The sequence below is a fragment of the Carettochelys insculpta genome, chromosome 2, assembly GCF_033958435.1.
Source record: "Carettochelys insculpta isolate YL-2023 chromosome 2, ASM3395843v1, whole genome shotgun sequence".
Taxonomy (NCBI): domain Eukaryota; kingdom Metazoa; phylum Chordata; order Testudines; family Carettochelyidae; genus Carettochelys; species Carettochelys insculpta.
This window is the reverse complement of record NC_134138.1, coordinates 256,419,589-256,441,892: the sequence shown is the minus strand read 5'-3', so window position 1 is coordinate 256,441,892 and position 22,304 is coordinate 256,419,589. Positions and strand designations below refer to the sequence as shown.

The window sequence follows — 22,304 nt, the reverse complement described above, 5'->3', positions numbered from 1 at the left end:
ATGGAAATTTGAAAAACATATGAGTACATCAAAAGCAGAAACTATTCATGTCAATGTTATGTGAAAATGCCAATATTGTACTTTGATTTAATAAAGAGATAAAATATGTCTTTAAAGTTTGTGACTATTGGTATACGGTAAACATTTTAAACAAACGGTCCTTTAGAAGCCTTTAGTTTTTAAAATAAAGCAGTCATGGGATAACATGGAAGGTCCTCTCATGGATCAGTAACTGGTTTAAAGATAGAAAACAAAGGTTAGGAATAAATGGTCAGTTTTCAGAATGCAGGCAGGTAATTAGCCATATGACCTTGAGATCTGTGCTGGGATCAGTGGTTAACATTCATAAATGATCTGGAAAAGGGTATAAACACTGAGGCAGCAAAATTTGCAGATGTAAAAAATCATGCAAGATTGTTATGTCCAAAGCAAACTGCAAAGAGTTATAGTGTCAAAACTGGGTGACTGGGCAACAAAATGTCAGATGAAATTCAGTGCTGTTAGAAGCAAAGTAACGCATATTGGAAAACATACTCCCCACAGCTATGCATAGAGGATGATGGGTCTAAATTGTCTGTTATCACTCAAAGAGATGAAGGAGTCATTGTGGACAGTTCTCAAGAAACATCCATGGAATGTCCTGCAACAATTGAAATGTTAGAAACCATTAGGAGAGGGGGAGATCAGTAGTTTCAGTCTTCATTTGTGGAAGCCTAAACATTTCAAGTGGAGGTGTGGACTCCTTTGTAAATATATTGTCTGTATATATAGTTGAAATTTGTTCTGTCAGTTTTCAGTCTTTAAGTTTTCCATGGACCCCTTAGACATCATTGTGAGCCCCCCTGGCGAGATCCATGAACAGAGGTTGAAAACCACTGGTGTAGCTAAAAAGGACAGTATCATAACATAGACAGTATCATAATGCTTCTGTATGAATCCATAGTTTGAATGCTGCCTGCAGTTCTGGTCACTTCATCTAAAAATTTATATATTGGAAATGGAAAAGATACAAAGGAGGACAACAAAATGAATAAGGCTGTGGAACGGCTTCTGTATGAGCAGCTATTAAAATGACAGGTTTTTCACCTGAGAAAAGAGATGACAGAGATATGATAGTGATCTATAAAATGGTGACTAGCATGGAGAAGGTGAATAAACAGGAGTTATATACTCCTCGGTTGTGTTCTGCATCATACAAAAATCAAGGGTCACCCAATGAAATGACTAGATATCGGATTTAAAACAAAAGAAAGTACTTATTCATACAATGCACAACCCATGGAACTCTTTGGCAAGGGCTATTATGGAGGCCAAAACTTTAACAGAGAAGTTCATTATGGAGATGAGGTCCATTAATGGGTATTAGCCAACATAGTTAGGGATGTTATCCTATGCCATGGTTGTTCTTAGCCTCTGATTGCCAGAAGCTGGGAGTGGGCTGGATCACTCATGTGGCTCACTCAAGGATTTCTTGTTCTGGTCATTCCCTCTAGATCATTGATTGTTAATCAGGGTTTCTGGGGTGGGGTGGGGTGAGGGAGGAGGCGCAAGCAGGTTTCTAAGGTGGTCCAGCAAGCGGGCTAAACTGATCTAGGCTAAAATGTGGGAGGCAAGTTTGATAATTAAAAGTGATTTTAGTATTTTGTATAGACTAAAACTAATTACAGAAGTGCTAGAAAAGAGTGTTTAGTTTGTCAAGCTATTTTTAATCTTTAAATCTAATTTTTGTGCATATCTGTATATACTTGGAGTTCAGCCACTAGAGATGTAAAACACTTTCATGAAGAAGGTTTTTGTTTGTTTTTTGTGTTTTAACTTAAGCCATACCTAATGCTAGATGGGTTCATCTGTGAATATTTTGGCACAACAGTGCATTCATTCAAATTTGTGTGGTAACATAACCAAGAGATAAATTAATATGTGCTTCAAAATAATGTGTATATATGGTTTATCCAATAGTCTCTCAGTTTTAACATGGCATGTTAGGCTCAAAAAATTGCAGGTATTTGCAAAACAACCATCAAGAAAATGTTGTTATATTGGACACTTTAAAGTGTTGTTTCAAAATTCTGTAATTAATTTGACTGTTTTATAAAATATAATGAAGGCCATTCCGAGGCTAACATTATGGAAAGCTTTTACCGTATTTAGCCTGTAAGAACGACAGCCAAAGAACTTCTCACACCCCAACCCCCATCTAATTCTTGTCATCTAGTCTACAAATTAGCTGAGAGTCGGAAGAGAATTCTAGGAATTGGCAAGCTAGTGAGCACACCAAGCACTCAGAAACTGGTTGTTGTGGCAGCAGAGAACAAAAGATTTCTGGAGCACAGTGTTCTGCTTATTTGCATACCAGTACTTGTTTTGTACTCAGAAAATATTAATTCTGCCCTTCATTCCCTGTCTCCCCTCCCGCTTCAAAATTAATATGTCTGCAGCCTGTATGGTTTGCTACCCCCATTGTATGACTTAATGGATGACTGGCAGTGAAGTGCTGGATTGTTTCCTGCATCATGATGATGTGGGAGGTGAGAGTGGACAGATGTGGGGTTGAAGCCTTAGGGACAGATCCTTGGAAGGAGTTAAAATACACAGCACAAGTTGACTAGTGTGCAAAGATGGATTAAAGTACCTGTGTTACTGTCTTGCCTTGGGGCATCTGTGTATGGGGCCTATGTGGCTGTTCCATGTAGTGTGAAGGGTTCCTTTCTAGGCTACAGTAGTCATAAGGGGTCCAAAATTCAGCTGAGGAACAGTGGTGCATGGATGTTGAGCTGTCAGCAGGGAAAAGAGCAGTAGGGAGTACAGCAGTGAGGAGATGGCATGTAACACCCCAACATCATGTCTGTGCTGCACTCTCACACTCAGGAAGAGGGTGAATTTTTTTAGTCCCAACTTTATTTGCCCCCAAATAAATAAGATAAATGTTCAGTTCAAGCCATCTCAGCCTTGGTTGTGCCTGCTGTTCCCATCTCAGATCTGCTCACCTCCATTCACTTTCCAGGGCTTTCCAAGGATAACTTGTTCTTAAATTTACAATAAATGTAGACTTACTTATTTATATGAGGTTCTGGGGTGCAGTCTAGACCAGTGAGGGGTTATGTTATCCTTGCCCTTCAGGCTGGGATGCCCCACAATGCTTAGTTGCTGTAGTACCTAACCGGGACTTCTCACAAACAGTCTGCCTGTTACACTCAGCCCTGGTCTAGGAAATCTGTCCCCAGCAGCTTGTCAGCTAACATCAGCTACACTGTGGCTTCCAGCAGCTTTGGGCTCCACTTGTAAGTGACCCCAAAACATGTCCAGTCCCAGGCTTCTGCCTCATTGTGTATTCTGCACTATCCATCCCTCTTCTGGAAGTCCAGGTATATTTGGTTCATTTACCATCTAAGGGGATCAATATACAATACTTTGCTATCCTAAATGGAGTTATTAGTTTTGATTAATAAATAAAACAAATTTATTTAGCTACAAGGAGATAAGTTTTAAGCACATATAGGTATAAGGCATTAAAGTCAAAATAGTTTCAAAAGAACTAAAGATAAAATGCTTCCTAAACTGAGCAAACAAGGCTGGGTTCAAGGTGAAGTTCTTACCATATGCCTCCAGCAACAGGGCTGACCAAATTTCAGTCTTTGGCAAAAGAATGGGAGATGGATAGGAAGAGAGAACTTGGGATGTTTTACCTCTTCTTATAGTTCAGTTACCCTTTGAAATGCATTTTCCTGAGGGCAGCCTCTAGTCAAAGTTGATTCAAAACAGTAAAGGAGGCTGGTGAAAGATTTTGCATGTTGGTCTTATCTGTTTGTGGAAATGCAGATGTCTTCTCCTTGCTGTCTGAGGACCCTGTTTACAACTCCTTTGTAAATTGAGGTAAACACTCATTCCTTTAAGACCAGCTTGACCGGTCCTGCCTAAACAGGGCTACTTGGACTAGAACCTGTGCTACTAATATGATTCAGTAGTATCAGAGAGGTGTGTTAGTCTGCATCTTCAAAATCGACAAGAAGTCCTGTGGCACCTTACAGACTAACAAATATTTTGGAGCACAATCTTTCGTGGGCATCTGATGAAGTGGGTCTTTGCCCACGAAAGCTTATGCTCCGTCTATAAGGTGCCACAGGACTTCTTGCGTTTGATGATTCAGTGGGAACTTAAATAAATTTACGTATGATGAATAGTCTCAGAGGGGTAGCCATGTAAGTCTGTATTTTCACAAAACAAAAAAGCAATCCTGTAGCATCTTAAAGATTAACAATACAATTTATGAGGTGATGAGTTTACATGGGACACACCCAATTCTTCGGATTTGGCGAATCCTAATATGGTAAACCCTCAATTTAACGACTGTTGTGGGGGAGGAGTGTCCATTAATCCTGAAAGCCTGTTAAATGTGAGGGTTTACTGTATTTGCCATAATGGCCTCTCCATCCTCCAGCCAGACTCCCCCAGTACTCCCAGTAAATTCTGGCAACTCACTGGAGCCAAAGCCGCTGCAGCTGGAGGAGCTGCAGGAGCGGCAGGGGCCACCACCACCACTAGAGCCACCACATGCTCCTCCCATGAGGGGTGAGGTGTGTACACGACATGACTGGAAGATTTGCCTGGTGTCACTGGGATCCTTAACTCAATTTATTTGTTTATTTGTTTTGAAAATAACATGACAATGTCCATGCTTCATTGAAATCACCTCTCTGGGGTGGGGATGAGGGGTACATTATACAGGCTTCCGCTGAGAGAAAGGGTGTCTCTTCCCTTCTCCCACTGCAGCAGCTTGGAGCCAGGTGAGAAGCACCTCTCCATGGCTTCTGCAGCTCTGGTAGGCACAGTCGAGGGAGGGATGCATGTCTCATGTCCAGATTAATCTCCCCCTTTTCTTCCCCAGCTAGAGAGAAATACAGCAAATGGTGCACTTTCCCATGTCTCCCTGATGAAGGGGAACAGCCAGCAATGTCTTCGTACAAATTGGAATGGGAGATGGGTACCTAGGGGTTGGGAGGCTTGGGGAGGTTTCAGTCCCAGACCGGATGAGGGGGCAGGGCAGCCAAACCCTTTCACCTCATTTCTGTATGGTTTTATTAGATGCAGTCCAGTTCCAGGCACGTCCTATTTTCCTGGCACAATCAAATGCTTATGTTGCTTTAAGTTGTGAGAAGAGAAAACTGTATACCAAAGTTGGTGATCCTAACTTTTACTGTTCAGGAGGAGGTCTTGAAGAAATGGACAGACAGACAAGTTTGAGTATGTGACTAGGTTGAGCAGTGAGTTATTAGTTTTCCAAAGACATCTCACAAGTCAAAGATTATTACAGTGGTGTAGGGGGTGTGAATACAGGGATGCATTCTGTCATGCTTTGCTGCTCTTAACACACTCAAACGTGCAACTTTGATATTCTGCAGTTCGTAGCTTCCTTACTGCCTTCCAGAATAAGACAAAGTGGAGCTAATCACAGAGTAATTACTACAGTTTGCGGACATGAAGCTGTAGAATTGTGTGAGGTGGCTGTTAATGAGCAATGCAGTCACTGTGGCAGAGAAGGGATTCCACCAGAGAGATGTGCTGCAGAGAGCTAACTTGGAACTCCAGGGGCCAGGATGTCCCTTCCCTCATGGAACCCTGCCTGCTTCCTCTGCTAGTCAGAGCCCCCTGACTCGCCCTGGCCCTTCAGATTCCCCAGACTGACAGGTGCTGTCTTGTCAGAGTGCTACAGAGAAGGATCATTAACTCTTCGCTCCACACCATGATTACTACAGCAACAAGCCACTTTTCCTAGTTTTGTTACCATATTGGACTTCATCCTCTTGTAATTGAATATGCACTAGATTGAATAACAGCTCTGAATTTCTTTCCTGTCAGATACACTGGTTTGTACTTTTCCAGATTGAATTCCATTTTATTTCATTTCTCTGACCATCTTTTTCGAAAACTTCCCAATACTTTACTTTAGGATTGGCAAATGTCAGTATCCTGTGATTAATACCTGTATTGTGAATAAATAAAACCAGATTAACTCTGAGTTTAACTTCCTGCTAGACATCTTTCCATTTCACATCTTGCTACGTTGCCCTTTAACAATACACAATGATTTTCCAAGCCAATTTGAATTTAGGTTTTGTGGCGCTGTTTTAAATGGTTTACCAGAATGCAAGTACATTGCCTGTGTTGCATTTCATTCACCGTTAATTGTGTACAAAAGAGCAGTAAGTTGTGTCTGACCCCATTCGTTCTTTGTAATCCAATTTTGCCTGTTGCTTATGATTCTTTTTTACTCTGGTATGTTTAGAGATTTTTCCCATTACTTTAAAACATTTAAATTAATGCTTTCTGAACAATAAATGATCAGTTTTCTTGTGGACACTGAACACACTTGCTATTCTGTTTGTCCAGTGGTTCCCAAACTTTGTGGCATCATGCCTCCCTTTTGATTTTTGAGAAACCCTCACACCCCCACACCTCATTTTTACCACAGGCCAGCCAACCCAGCTGCCTGTGAGCCTCCTCCCTGAGCCCCTCCCCTCCCCCAAAGCCGGGCACTGCTAGCCCCTCATCTAACCCCATCCTCCTCCTCCTCCCACAACCCACACTCACTCACCTTTGCAGGAGGCAGCTAGTTCCACATGGGCCTTTGCTGACTGCCTGCTTTTTATAGGGGCTGCACACAGTTGCCCATGTGACATGGCAGGGGCTGAGAGCCGGAAGCAAGGGCCAGCTTTTTCTTTGGGTGGGGGGAATGATGGGGGTGGGGTGGGGCTGGGTTGCCTTGCGCCCCCCACCCCCAGAATTTCTTCATACCCTCCCAGGGGGACACACCCTCCCAGGGGGACACTCCCCCCCAACTTGGGAAACCATGCCTTAGCCTAGTCCCATTCCTTCAAAAACACTGGAATGTGTAAGCTTTAATGCACAGCAGATATATTGTCATTCCCTTATAATAACTATTGGTGTTGTGCTCTGATGGGCTACAGCTACACTACAGCGATCTGTCGACAGAAGTCACTGGTGGAAGAGGTTTCCCAACAAAACTGTCAACAAATGTGGCCATATACTAAAGCCAGGTGGGAGAGCGCTCTGCTCTGTCGACAGTGACAAAAGAGGCACCCGGAAACACAGCAGATAGGGCTGTTCATTGTCCTGGATGCCCTGTTTGTTGAGAGAAGGTCCCCCAGAACATCTGGACAGCTTTTTGTCAACAGGACCTGTCCACACAGGGTGCTCTTCCTCATCTAGGAGAGGCAGAAGGTTGTCAGAGGAAGTGCTGACTTTTGTCACCCTACTGTCGACAAAACACATTTTGTGTGTGGATGTTCCACGGGTTTTGTGGGCAAAACTCGCAAGTGTAACTGTAGCCATGATGTAGTATTGCATTTTGAAGCTGGGACTTCAAAACAGATGGCTTTCATTCATATCCCATACTGGCATTTCTCTGAAGCCACTTTCCTGTTCTTTAGAATCTCGGCGTGCATTTTTACAAGTATGTCTCTAGCTGTCATGATTCTGAAGAAATCTTCAGATACCGTGAACACGATGCAACTGATGCAGAAATGAGTCTCTGGATGGTCCAAAGCACTAGCTCTCAGAGGCGTGAACTGCACCGTTCATCCTAATGAGGCAGTGGGGGGTTAACTTATCAGTCTGGTGCTGATTACGTCATTGTCAGTAATCCTTTTTGTCCCTTGTGTTAGAGAGAGAGAGAGAGAGAGGGTCATAATTTTACACAGTTTATTAAGAACAATGGCATATGTTAGTGCCACAGGTTCTGGGTTTTTGGAAATACCACCACTTCTCTCCAAATCATGAAGCCAAACCTTATGAGTCCATGGGTATTCAGGTATCTCAAAGGGGAGCTTAAGAAGCCCAGTCAAGCCAAGGGGCACATATGTTCATATTGCGAACCTCAACAGAGTGCACAGAGAATGGTGGGTGATCTTTGTGGTTGATGTCAGCAGGCTGAAGTGGAGCTTGGAAGAATACTGTTGTCTATAATATATGCATATATACTTAACAGAGTATGGCTATCACCACAGTAGTAATAGTAATGGCATTTCTTTTGTCTCAGGGATACCAAGGCATGGTTGATGGAGGTGACAACATTGTTGAAGTGTCCTGGGAAAGTGTTTCAAGCATCTTGCAAGTGGTAAGTATAGTTTAAAAAAAATTAAAACAGAGCACTCATTTGAAATCATTAACCAGAATTTTTAAACTTAATGATAAAGTCCAGGTATTTCAGAATTGTTCAGTGAGTTGACTGGCTCCATTTTTGGGCTTCCAATTTTAAGCACCTAAAGAGAGGCCCTGCTTTTTGGATAATTGATGCCCAGCATCTTCCAGAAATCAGACGGCTCAGAGGTGAGTCACACCCAGCAGCTAGAAACAATTCATATACTAGATTTTCAAAATTAGGGGCACAAAGTCAGGCTCCTAAATGCATGTTTAGATACATGCATTAATCAGAGTGGGAGAATCGGGCCCCAGAACTCTAAAACAATGTCATATTTGGAGGGAAATATTCTATTTTATGGCTCCATGCCCTGGAAACTTTTCACCAATGAAAGTAAACAATTATTTTAAAATTAACATGCAAAACAGTTGCAAAAAATGAAACCATTACATGTGGAGGCTATCAGAACAAAATAGCAGTAAAGTAGCATTGTGTGTCTGATGGCTCCTGTAATCAGATCATTGTGCATAACAAAATTGTACTGTAGTTACTTATGTATCTCTTCTTCATAAAATAGCCCTCCTTGGCCATGTCTACACTAACCAAAAACTTCAAAATGGCCATGCAAATGGCCATTTCGAAGTTTACAAATGAAGTGCTGGAATACGTATTCAGCGCCTCATTAGCATGTGGGCGGCCACGGCACTTCGAAATTGACACGGCTCGCCCAGATGGGGCTCCTTTTCTAAAGGACCCCAGCTACTTCGAAGTCACCTTATTCCTATGAGCAGATAGGAATAAGGGGACTTCGAAGCTCTCGGGGCCCTTTCGAAAAGGAGCCGCGCGGTGGTGAGCTGCGTCAATTTTGAAGTGCCATGGCCACCCGCATGCTAATAAGGTGCTGAATGTGTATTCTTCTTTGAGTGTTCCCCGTGGGTGCTCCACAGTAGGTGTCAGGCTCGCCCTGGCGCCGCAGATCGGAAATCTTTAGCAGTCTCCGTCGGGTCGCGCGTGCACCAATGCGCGCCGGTCCTTCGCGCGACTTCGGTCACATGCGCGATCCAGTCCCCGCCAGTTCCTTCTCAACCGCCAACGGCTGCAGACAGATTCTACTCCGCCTCCAACGCCTGAGAAAGATAAAAACTATCTCTTAATTTTGTTAATCTTGTTAATAGTTATTACTTTGATAGTTTAGTTAGCATTGTTAAAGATAGTTTAAAAAAAGGGGTGGGAGGGGAGAAAGAGAAGAACGGAGGCGGCCGCCTTAAGCGGTCTGCTATCCTAAAAGCCGCAAACGTTTTTTTTTTTTTCCCAGGACTGATTAGCTGTTAAGTGCCCTATTAACATTCAAAGACTAAACGCTGGGGCTGAGATGTCCTCGCCGGGGTTTAAGAAATGTGTGTCATGCTGTGAGGCCATGCCTGCCTCAGATGGGTATAGCGAGTGCATTCGTTGCCTCGGGGAGACCCATGTTCCACAAAAGTGTCCTCACTGCTCCAAGCTCATGGCCAGAGCCAGAAAGGACAGGGAGATGAGGCTGAAAATGATTTTATTTGATAAGGCCCTCCAACCTGAACCATCGGAGAAGCCCCATAAGGAGGGGCCCTCAGGATCGCACAAGAGGAAGGCAGCTTCCCTAACCACCTCTGTACAAAAGAAAAGGAAGCTTTCTCCAGCTCGATCCTTGCCGGTAACACCTGCGAGCAGGACGAGCGGAGCACAGGGCTCTGACCCGCAGGCTGCTGAAAGCGGGATGACCGTAGCGCAAGCAGCTGCGCTGGGGCTTCCGACCATTAAGCAGTTGGCACCGGGGGCACTGCAGGCGCTGGCATTGGCGGCACTAACTCCCACGGCACCAAGCCCTGGGGCACTGACGGCGCCGGAGTAGGGGTGCCCGGCATGGGACCCATCGGTGCTGGAGGAAGCTATCCATGCGGCGCTGTGCACAGGGGCACTGAGCGCGGCACCCACAACGGCGCTGAGGTCCCCGGCACGGGAGGGGGTGGTGCCTGCTTCGCAGGGACAGGGAAAAGCAAAGGCCAAAACATGGCACCGCAGCCCATCCCTGGAGGCCACCGCGTTGCTGTTATCGCCTAACTCCCCCCCCAGAAATACATCGGGCAGCAACTCCAATGGCCTGCTTCAGACCTCCATCCCCGTTCCTTCAACCACCATCCCCCTGGCTCAGATAGCCTTCACCAATCTCCGGTAGGGACCCCATGAATACTATCACAGAGCATCCCCACCGCTATCAGCGTCGTCATGGAGGTCACGCTCGTCTAGACCCCATGTGTATGTTTTCCGATCATGGTCTAGATCCCCATCACCGGGCCCTTGCCTCTGCTGTTATGGCTGTCCCTGCCATACTGAACACTGGCACAGGGGGTCCAGGTCCAGTGGTAGATCCCCACCCACACCTCGCCAACACCCCTTCACGCAGTCTCACTCCATGAGAAGGACACAGCCTCCCCAGGCGGATGTTGGTCCACAGGCCCTGAACCTCCCCTCTGAATTCTCAAAAGGGCAAGCATATGAACAAATCCAGGAATCGGAGGAATTAGGGGAAGTATATCATAGCGACGCCTCTTTGTCCTCCCCAGATGAGGGGACTGTCCCCGGGGATATTTCCCCCCTGGACGACCTTAGGCAATTCCAAGAACTATTCAAGAGGGTAGCACAAACATAGGACATTCACATAGCGGAGGTGCAGGAGAAGCATCATAAACTCCTGAAAAATTTAAGACCCCCGGCTTCATCTAAGATCGCTATCCCACTAGATGAAGTGATTATGGAATCAGCCAACAACATATGGCAGACTCCAGCCACTACCCCTCCCACAAATAAGAGGGCGGATAAGAAATACTTTGTTCCAGCGAAGAGCATGGAATTCCTGTTTAGCCACCCCAACCAAATTCCCTGGTAGTTGAATCATCACAGCAGAGATCCAAGACACCCCAATATAAATCAGGAGGTTCAGAAAAAGATGCGAGGAAATTAGACACGTTCGGTAGGAAAGTCTATTCGTCCTCTACCTTACTGCTCAGAATGGCAAACTGTGCAGCACACCTGTCAAACCGCAACTTTGACAGTTATTCCAGACTTGCTTCCCTCATGGATTTCCTTCCAGCGGATGAGAAACCAGTGCTAAAAGCGATTGTCCAAGAGGGCTACACGGCCTCACGAGCAGGAGTCCAGATTGCCCTGGATGTGGCAGACACGGCAGCACGCTCCACAGCCACAGCAGTGGTAATGCGTAGGGAATCATGGCTCCAGACGTCTGGCATTCCCAGAGATCTGCCAACAAAAATCGTAGACCTTCCATTTGATAAACAGAAGTGATTTGCAGATTCAACTGACTCAGTCCTACACTCCAGCAAGGACTCGAGAACCACGCTTAGGACCCTGGGTATATATACCCCTCCGTACAGGAGGAAGAAATTTTACCCCCAGCAAAGGCGCTACGCTTATCAACCTCAGCGTACACAACACCAACGGAGTTATGACCAAGGGCATCACCACCAGCAGCAACAGTATAGGGCCCCCAGACGACACCTCCAGCAGGGTCGCGCACCCTCGGGGCAAGCCATGAGACAGCAAGTTTGACAGGTATGTCGAGGACTGCAATATGAACACCATCCCTCTATGCCAATCCCAGCACATGTTCCACCATCGGCTCAAACTGTTCTACTCTCAATGGCAAAACATCACCATAGACAAATGTGTACTGGAGATTATAGCCACGGGATACACAATCCCCTTCTAATCACTACCTCCACCAAAACCGCCCACCCAGTCCTTCTTCAAGGACCCCTCCCACGAGACAAGATTAAAACAGGAGGTGGACCATCTCATGTTCATAGGGGCGGTGGAGAGAGTTCCGGAACAATTCCAAGGGAAAGGGTTCTACTCACGGTACTTCCTAACAGAGAAGAAGATGGGGCTGGAGACCAATCCTGGACCTACGGGCCCTCAACCGGCATCTGCGCAAACAGCATTTCAGGATGATTACAATTGCCTCCATACTTACGGCATTGGACAATGGAGACTGGTTTGCAGCCCTCGACTTGAAGGACGCGTATTTTCGTATAACTATTCACCCGGCACACAGACGTTTCCTCCGCTTCACAGTAGGCAGGGAGCACTTCCAATACAGAGTTCTTCCGTTCGGTCTCTCTTTGGCACCCAGAGTGTTCACCAAAACACTGGCGGTAGTATCAGCTTACCTACACAGACAGGGTGTGTTCATTTTTCCACACCTGGATGACTGTCTACTGAAAGGGGCCTCAAAGGCAGAGGTCCTACGCATGATACATGTCACTACAAACACATTCGCCACATTGGGCCTAGTTATCAACCTCTCAAAATCAAAGACCGAGCCTACGTAGAATATAGAGTTCATAGGGGCACGCATAGACTCTACTACATCAAGAGTATACTTGCCCAAGGCCTGTTTCCGCACCATCAAGTCCCTGGTACAAGTGATGACGTACAGCCCCACAGTGCCAATCCTAACATGTCTACAACTGTTGGGGCACATGGTGACCACCACATTCGTGGTACAGAATGCCAGGCTGCATATGCAGGGCCTGCAGCATTGGCTGGCGAGCGTTTACAAACCAATAGTCCATACGTTCCACAGGGCAGCATCGCCCACAGCGGAGGTGTGCAGGTCTCTGGCATGGTGGGCAGATCCCAAGAACTTACTAGTAGGGGTGCCCTTCCACCAGCCACAAATCGCGATTTTTCTTACGACAGATGCATCCCACGTGGGATGGGGATCGCACATCGGCAACAAAGTAACTCAGGGGCTATGGTCCCCCGTGGAAAAGACATTGCACATAAACATACTAGAACTCAGAGCAGTGTTCAATGCGTGCAGACGCTTTCAGAAATACCTGCACGGCAAAGTAGTCAGGATAACTACCGACAACACCACCACCATGTTTTATATCAACCGGCAAGGAGGGGCCAGGTTCCGTGCTCTATGCACGGTGGCAGTCCGGTTGTGGAACTGGTGCATTGCCAGCAATATAACGCAGAAAGCCTCATACCTACCCGGTGTCCACAACGTGAAGGTGGACCAGCTAAGCGGGCGATTTGCGCTCACGCACGAGTGGCAGATCTGTGCCGATCTGCTCCAACAAGTTTTTCACAAATGGGGGGTTCCACAAATCGATCTGTTTTGCCACTTACAACAACTAACAATGCCCTCAGTACTGTTCCAGAGTGGGCATAGGACAGTGATCCTTGGGGGACGCCTTCACGGTGCCATGGAAGGGTCCTCTACTCTATGCGTTCCCTCTCACGTCACTCATTCACCAGGTTCTAGAGAAAGCCAAAAGAGAGAGAGCACACATAATACTGATGGTCCCAACCTGGGACCGACAGCAATGGTTTCCTCTGCTTCTGCGTATGTCATGCCGCCCACCACTCCCCCTACCGGTAGTGCCAGACCTTCTCATGCAGGCTCAGGGGTCCATAGTGCACCCACACCCTCAAAGACTCCGCCTACAGGCGTGGCTAATCCATGGCTGAGCACCTTTGAGAGCACATGTTCAGAGGGAGTGAAACACGTCTTGGAGTCCAGTTGAAGGACTTCCACCAGAAGGACTTACGCGCAAAAGTGGAAATGATTCATCTCCTGGTGCTCTTCCAAGCAGTTGGCGCCTCAGGGCGTCCCTATAATTGCAATTCTAGACTACTTGCTGGAGCTAAAACAAGACGGACTCTCCCTATCTTCTCTAAAGGTCCATCTTGCAGCTATATCAGCGTTCCAACATAAAGAGGAAGGACCAACCATATTCGCCCATCCTATGGTCACACGGTTCCTAAAGGGGCTGGTAAACCTGTACCCCCCTCGGAAACTGCTATTGCCATCATGGAGTTTGGACTTGGTCCTCCCCACGCTGTCGGGACCACCCTTTGAACCATTGGCCACGGTACCCCTCTGGCTACTCACCCGAAAACAACCTTCCTTCTCGCCATCACGTCAGCCCGCAGGGTGAACAAACTCGCAGCAATAATGGCAACGCCACCCTGCACAGTATTCTCAAAAGAAGCAGTGATCTTACGATTACACCTGGCTTTCCTTCCAAAGGTTTCCTCAGAGTTCCACATTAACGAACCAATAGTATTACCCTCATTTTATCCTAAGCCTCACAACTCCAGCAAAGAGGCGCGGCTTCACTTACTAGACATAAGGAGGGCGTTGGCCTTTTACATAGACAGAACTAAGCCCTTCCGGAAAACGGACAGACTCCTGGTGTCTCTCGCACCCAGGTCAAAAGGGGAAGGCCTATCCTCACAAAGAATTTCAAATCGCATCGAATCCTGCATAAGACTGTGCTATGAGCTCAGTAAGACCTCTCTGCTAGTTTTGCCCAGGGCTCACTCCACCAGAGCGATGGCACCATTGACGGCCTTCTTCAGAGGCATCGTGTTGAAAGACATCTGCAGAGCAGCTACTTGGTCATCTTACGACACCTTTGCCAAGCATTATGCCATGCACCAGGTGTTCGATGAGGATACACGCCTATCAACAGCAGTCCTATCAAGGGCAAGCTGCACATAAGCGGACACCCACCTCCTTAATTGGGGTCACTGCTGGGTAGTCACCTACTGTGGAGCACCCACAGGGACCACTCGAAGAAGAAAGAGAAGTTACTCACCTGTGTAGTAACGATGGTTCTTCGAGATGTGTTCCCCCTGGGTGCTCCACTACCCGCTCATCTTCCCCGCTTTGGAGCTCTGTTTTCGTGTTTTTCAGAAGCATCCGGGGCGGTTGGTCAAGGAACTGGTGGGGACCGGATCGCGCATGTGACCGAAGGCATGTGAAGGACCGGTGCGCATCGGCGCATGCGCGACCCGACGGAGACTGCTAAAGATTTCCGATCTGCGGCGCTGGGGCGAGCCCGACACCTACTGTGGAGCATCCACGGGGACACATCTCAAAGAACCATCTGTACTACACACGTGAGTAACTTCTCTTTTCAGCGCTTCATTAGTAAACTTTGACATGGCCATTTGCATGGCCATTTCGAAGTTTTTGGCTAGTGTAGACATGGCCATTTTGACTTAACACATAAAAGAAAGGTAAAATGTTGCTTGAAGGCCATTCTCTTCTTTTTTTTTTTTTTTTAAATCCTATTTTGATTTTGATTTTATTACTACCCTTGCATAAATAAGTATTCTGAGGGAACAGGTAACTTTTGTTTACTTGATTCATAATTCTGTTTCTGAATAGAGACACACTTAGCAACAAATGGGTTACATTCGTATTTCAGTTAACACAGTCTGTTGCCTATTATCATTTCTGATATTTCTAGCTGGAATCATTTTACACATTGTTTCCATCTTGGCTGGTTACTTTTAGAACCACTTGAAGTGTGTGTTTGTGCTGTACTGTCATTCCTGGAGAGAAGTTTCCCAGCTCCCTTTTATCTTCCTGTTATCATCTTATTGTGACTTTCAACACAGGGACAGTGCCAATAATTGGTTTGGAGCAGGAAGTGCTGGGAGGTGAGGCAGATTGCTTCAGATGGCAATACACACTGTACAAATTCCAAGTTCAACTTTGGGTTCGGCCTCATTCACATTTCTTGTTTCACTCTGGAAAATATTTATGAAATACTGAGGTCGTCGGCTCCAAATTTGCTAGGGGAAAAAAGAAAAGCTTCCGCTTTCTGTTAATGTTACTTTCTAGTATATATTAGAAATACAGCAAAGCTATAAATAAAATCAAGGACAGTAAGCTTGTATAAAAGACAAAAAAGATACATTACTGATTTTATATGTTCTGTAAAGCCTGCTGGCTGGTTCTAAGCAGATTTTAAACTAAAAAAAACATCCAGAAGACAGGATTTGGTGTTCAAATACACAGGTAGCTGTTGGGGACAATAAGACAGAGGACACAGGTTATCCTTCAATACATCCAAGAACTTGAAACAAATTTTGTTAAAAAGAGAAAGCCGTGCTAGTCTATATACTATCAAAACAAAAAAAGCAGTCAAGTAGCACTTCAAAGACTAACAAAATAATTTGTTAGGTGAGCTTTTATGGGACAGTATTGAGTCTGTTCTGGTATGGCTATGGTCTGAAGAAGTGAGTCTGTCCCACAAAAGCTCACCTAATAAATTATTTTGTTAGTCTTTAAAGTGCTACTTGACTGCTTTTTTGTTTCATTACAAAGGTTCAGAAAGTGCCTAAGGGAGAGTCTATTCTAGATTAAATTCTTACAAATCGGGGGGGACTGTTTTAGAATTTGAAGGTGAAAGGCAGCTTAGGTAAAGTGTCCATGAAATGACAGAGTTCATGATTTTAAAGATGAATTGGAGGAAAAACCAGAAGAATTAAGATAATGGAATTTCAGGAAGGCAGAGTTGAGCAAACTCAAGATCGCATAGGAAGGAAGTTTAAGCGGGAGAAGAATTGTGGAGGTTTGGCAGTTCTTTTAAAAAGATCTTATAGAGAAAACTATCTCAGTGCATAGGAAAGATAGGAAGTATGGTAAGAGACCTTCTTGCTTAATCAACAGATCTTTAACGACCTGATACTCAAAAAGAATTATATGAAAAGTAGAAACTAGGGCACATTTCAAAGAATGACGGTAACTAAAGCCAACAGGAAGAGGTAGGAACAAAATTAGAAAACAAAAGCAAAACTAAACAGATTGAACGAGCCAAGGACAAACAGTAACAAGAAAAAACTATGCAGTCCATTAGAAGCGAAAAAGGAAGGGCAAGGACAAAATAAGCCCATAATTCAGTGAGGCTGAAAAACAGTAACAGAAAATTCAAAGTCTGAATTGTCAAATACTATTTTTGTTTCAGTTTTCACTAAAATGGTTAGTGCATGGACAGCTAAAACGGTGAACACCAGTATAAATGGGTGTAAGGGGGAGGATCAGAGGCTAAAATAGGGAAAGAACACATTGATAATATCTTCAAGTCGGCAGAGCCTGATGAAGGACATTCTAGAATTCTTAAGGAACTGGGTGAAGAGCTCTCTCAGCCATTAGCAATTATCTTCAAGGAAGTGTGGAGGATGACACGCATTCCAGCGGACTGGGAAAGGGCAAATACTATACTCACCTATTAAAAGAGGAATAAGGACAACCCAGGGAATTATAGATCAGTCGTCTTAACTTTGGTATCCAGAAAGATAATGGGGCAAATTATCAAACAATTAATTTGCAAGCACCCAGAATAAAATAAAGCGGTAAGTCATACTCACCATGGGTTTGTCAAGGACAAATTGCGTCAGGCCGACCTACTAGCCTTATTTGATACAGTGGTGTGGTAAAGCTGGTGGATTGAGGGGAAGAAATAGGTATGATATAAGTTGACTTTTAGTACAGGTTTTGATACAGATGCACATGTTCTCATACAAGGTAGAGAAGATTGTCTGGATGAAGTTGCTCTGAGGCAGATGCACATTAAGTTGCAAATAGAATACTCAGAATGCAATCATTAATGCTTCACAGTCAGACTGGAAGGGCAGATCAAGTGGGTCCCTCAGGGTCCAGTTCTGTTCATTGTCTTCCTAAATGATTTGGATAATGCCGTAGCATAAATTTGAAAAGTTTGTGGATGATACCATGCTGGGAAGGTTTGCAAGTGCTACAAATCTGGGGTACACAAAGTGTGGGGCGGGCCCCCTCGGGTGGGTGTGAAATTTCCTAAGGGGGATGCAGCATGATTGGCTGCTGGGTCTCAGGCTCATCCATCTCATTAAAATGCTGAAATGTTTTTATGAACACTTTTTCACATTTATACACTGATTGATAAAAGTTTTTACATTCTACTTACACATGCCAAAAGCCTCCCTCTGCCCCCATGAACATAACTGAAATTTCCATCAGTTTGGATTACATTAGACAGGTTTGGGGAGGGGCCTTCTAATTGCAGGGATGAAAAGTGGGGCCCCATCGTAAAAGTTTGCTCGCCCTTAGTGCAAAGGACAAATCTTAACAAACAGAAGAGATGGTCTGAAATACCTAGGATGTAATCCAACAATGTAATGTATGGAACAGTTTTCCGCTTAGGCTGGAACAATTAACTGCACAAATACAAAATGGGAAAGGACTGCCTACAAGGGAGTACTGCTAAAAAGGGTCTGTCGGTTATAATAGATCACAAAGAAAATACGGGTCAAGAATGTAACACTGCTGAAAAGAAAGCAAACATTCTGGGATGTGTTAGCAAGAGTGCTGTGAGCAAGGCATGAGAAGTAGTTTTTTCCACTACTCTCAGCACTGATAAGAGGGGGTATTGTGTTCAGTTCTGGGTGCCACCTTTCAGGAAAGTTGTGGACAAATTGGAGAAAATCCAGAGAAGAGCAACAAAAATGATAAAAGGTCTAGAAAACATGATCTGCAAGGAAAGTTTAAAAAAAAAAAGGGTTTGTTTAGTTTGGTGAAGGGAAGAACGAAAGGAGACTGAAAAACACTCTAAGTATATAAAAGGTTGTTATAAGGAGAAGAATGATAAATTGTTCACAGCCGCTGAGGACAGGACAAAAATAACAGGCTGACACTGCAGCAAAGGAGATTTAAAAGAAAACTTCGTAACTTTCTGGGTAGTTAGGCACTGGAACAAATTAGCTAGGGAGATTAGGGAATCTCTACCTCTGGAGTTTTTCAAGAGCAGGTTCGACAAACGTGTCCAGACGGTGTAGATTAGCGTTTCCCAAAGTGTGGTCCATGGCCCAGTACTGGTCCTTGTTTTTAAAAAAAAAAAAAAAAAATCCTGAAAAAATATACAAATTATTTCTCTGTACTATTATTATTGTGAATAAATAATAAACAGCAAAACATTATTCATTTTTCATTTTTTTAAAATATGTGTTTATATTTTTGGCATGCAAAAAAACGTACTGAAAAAATAACAGGCCCCAACTATATACAGTTTGGGAAACCCCGGTGTAGATAATACTTGGTCCTGTCTGAGAGCAGGAGATTGGACTAGAGCTATCAAGATCCCTTCCAGTTCCAAATTTCTGTGATTTTCTGCGATTCCTGATGATACAAGGCACAACTCCCACTTCCATCACTTCCTGACTTGTCCTGTCAAAGTCTTTACATATGCAGTGGCAGTTTGAAGTTGTAGGAGGAAGGGAAGTTCAGTCTTACTTGAAAGAGCTAAAGGTACACGTGATGCAATAATAGTTAGAAGGGAGGAAAGCTGAGCTGGGGAATTCCCGTTCCTGGTGAAAGAATTAAAGGCTGTTCTGTGTATTTTTGACATAACATAAAAAAATCAAAGAGAAATTTCACAGAACAGCTCTCACAATTCTTTTTAAATGGTGACTAGTTTATTTGAAGTATTTTTAATCTGCTCTCCTTCCCTTTGGAAGAAACTCCTTAAATCGTGCGATTGGATTCAATTATCATAAACTTAATTAAAACAAAAATTCAGCTGTTTGAGCCTGATCTAAAGCCTGCTACAATCAGTGAGAGCTTTTATACTGACATCACCCAACTAACTGACAAAATACAGTCCTCAGACCAGCTCTGGCCTACCAAATGTTTGGATCCTGTCTGCCATGATACCCTGGATCAATAGTGTCATGTAGCCCAGCAGGACCCACAGACGGGCTCCCTCTCTGCCACACCTCCGTGCACTGCTCAGAGTGGCCAACTACGGGGGCCAGTGTGTGCTTTTGCATGCTGTCCCACCCCAGCATAATCCTCAAGCTCCCATTGGCTAGTAACTGGCTAATGGGTACTGCCTGGGCCATGCTTGGGGGCTCATGGAGACCCACTGCCTTCCTCCCTCTGAGGGTTGCGCTGTGCAGAGACGCACACATGGGCCAGAGCAGACAGCCACTTTGAGCTGCAGATGTGGCAGGCAGCAAGCCTGCCTGAGAATCCCACTTGGCTGCTGGCCGGGACCACCTATGGTAAGGGACTCCCAGCCACAGCCTGCATCTGGCACCTCCCTCTTACACCCTAACTCCTTGCTGCACCTCATAGCCCAAACTCTTTTCACCACCTTCTGTGCTCTACCCCAGGGCGCAATCCCTCCTACCCCAGGTCACAAACCCAACTCTTTGCATCCCCCCCAGACTCTGCATTCTTTTTCCTACATCCCTCCCTCTGATCAGAATTCTCTCCTGCATCCAATCTCCCTCACAGACCCTTCACGCTCTCCTGCACCCCAGTCTCCTACTCCAGTTCACAACCCCCTTCTTCACCCAAACCCCACAGTTCCTCCTGTGCCCCAATACCCTACCCAGAGCTCCCTCCCGTGCCCAACTTCTGTCCCAAATCCTACACCCTCTCCATCAATATCATGAGAAGTGTGGCCATTGATCCCTTAACAGAATTCTCAGAGTGGGCCCCCATCAGAAAATATTACTGCCCACCTCTGGCTCAGGCCTTAATGAGTACTAATTGCTTACAAGATCAGAAGGACCACAAGTGGATGGGGGAATTGGAGAAAAACAGATCAGCTCCTTAGTGAATTGGTTGAAATAACTTTCCCAGAATTCCATGAATTACAGTAAAATATAATTTGAGCCCCAAGCAAGCATCTACCCCAGTTGTTTTGTGGTGTTCTTGTTAGCCAGATTTACCTTTAGCCCTCATGACTACTGTTAACTCAATTCTTCTATTGCAAATTATTGACAGAGAAGTTGAATGATTAGTAATGTCAACTGTGATGATTGTCTGCTAGTGAAGTTTATCCCATATCAGTTTGGTTGAAAAGACATTTTATGTTCCACACTGGTTTCCTGCCTCATTGCCTGATATGCATGTACTATAGTTTTTAGAATGTACAGTTCCTAGAGGTTTGTTTTTATTATATTTATTTTTCTTAAGTAACAAATCAACACAGAAATTATTAGCAAGTAACATAATATGACAAAGATAAATTAGAACTGATTTATTTTCCCTTTTCCAGGGAGGGACAGTTATTGGTAGTGCACGCTGCAAAGCATTCCGTACCCGAGAGGGCCGTTTGAAGGCAGCTTGCAACTTGATTCAACGTGGAATCACTAACCTTTGTGTGATTGGTGGTGATGGTAGTTTAACGGGTGCTAATCTCTTTCGTGAAGAATGGAGTGGACTTCTAGAGGAACTGGCACAGAATGGTAAGTTTGTATCTCTATGAATATGTAAAGTTCTTAATCCTTCTTCAACTGATGAAAGAAAATGATCCCTCTTTGCGGAATGTTATTCCAAGAATGTGTTGTAATTACGAAGTCAACTATGTAGAATTTAGGAAACCCTGGATTTATGATAGGGCACACATAACTTTTCAGTCCTCTTGTGCATCCATCCTGTGCTCTGAATGAGCGAGCATTCCTATGGAAAATGATAGGACAGGCTCATGTAATTAAATATATTTTTAATGCATATGCAAAGGGGGTCAGATTAAAGTTGCATAGTGTAGCAGTGTGGCTTGCCTTGCCAACTGCAGAATCTGGCTGTCAGCCATCCTTGGTAACAGACTGAATCACGCTGGAGAGGATCAGGCAATTCACTATAAAGAGCAGAAGGTGGCTGCAGTAAGTGGAGAAGCCTGGAGAGTTATGGGTATGCTGATGGATATAGCACGGAGAGAAAATGGCTGTTACTGGACACTAGTCAGAAGCAAGCTCCTGAGGAATAGCAAACGCTAACTGCATTTTGGGCTGGGCATCGTAGCCCCAGCAAGGAAGTTGGGGGTAGGACTGGCATGGAAGAAAAGCTCTGGGAATGAGAGAAAACAGCAGAGTGAATGATGGGATGTCTTTTGTATTGCTGGAATGGATTTTCATTTGGGGCTCAGGGTTGCTGTGACTGGTCCTTGTATTAGTCTAGCTCCAGACAGAGAAACTGTTAACCAGAGACAGCCTGGGTGGCTGGGTCTGCACTTACCTGGAATATCAACAGCTGCTATTTAATTTTAGGTACGCCAACTGCATACCAAAAATTGATTTAACAGCCATTGATATTTGTCCCTGTCCTTGCTGCAGAATGCTGATGGGAGCACTCCTCCTGTCGGCATTCCTTAATCCTTGCCGGCTTGCAAGGAGTTCCGGGGTCAACGTTGATGCTGGAATGCACCATTTCGTGCATGTGCAAAATGGCACCCCGGAAGATCAGACCCTAGCGTTTGATCTTCCATGGTGAGTGTAGACCCAGCTTGTGAGTTCTTAAATG

At 44.8% G+C, this 22,304-nt stretch overlaps 1 protein-coding gene across 5 annotated transcripts in view; it reads left to right on the top strand.

Annotated features, from left to right (window-relative positions):
- Positions 1 to 22,304, top strand: part of PFKP (phosphofructokinase, platelet) — an 81,716-nt gene that overhangs the window by 14,247 nt on the left and 45,165 nt on the right. For all 5 annotated transcript variants that reach the window (XM_074985017.1, XM_074985016.1, XM_074985014.1 and 2 more), the window contains exons 3-4: positions 8,057 to 8,134; positions 21,061 to 21,250. In XM_074985017.1, the coding sequence (XP_074841118.1) occupies positions 8,057 to 8,134; positions 21,061 to 21,250 (268 nt within the window). The remainder of the gene's footprint in view (positions 1 to 8,056; positions 8,135 to 21,060; positions 21,251 to 22,304) is intronic.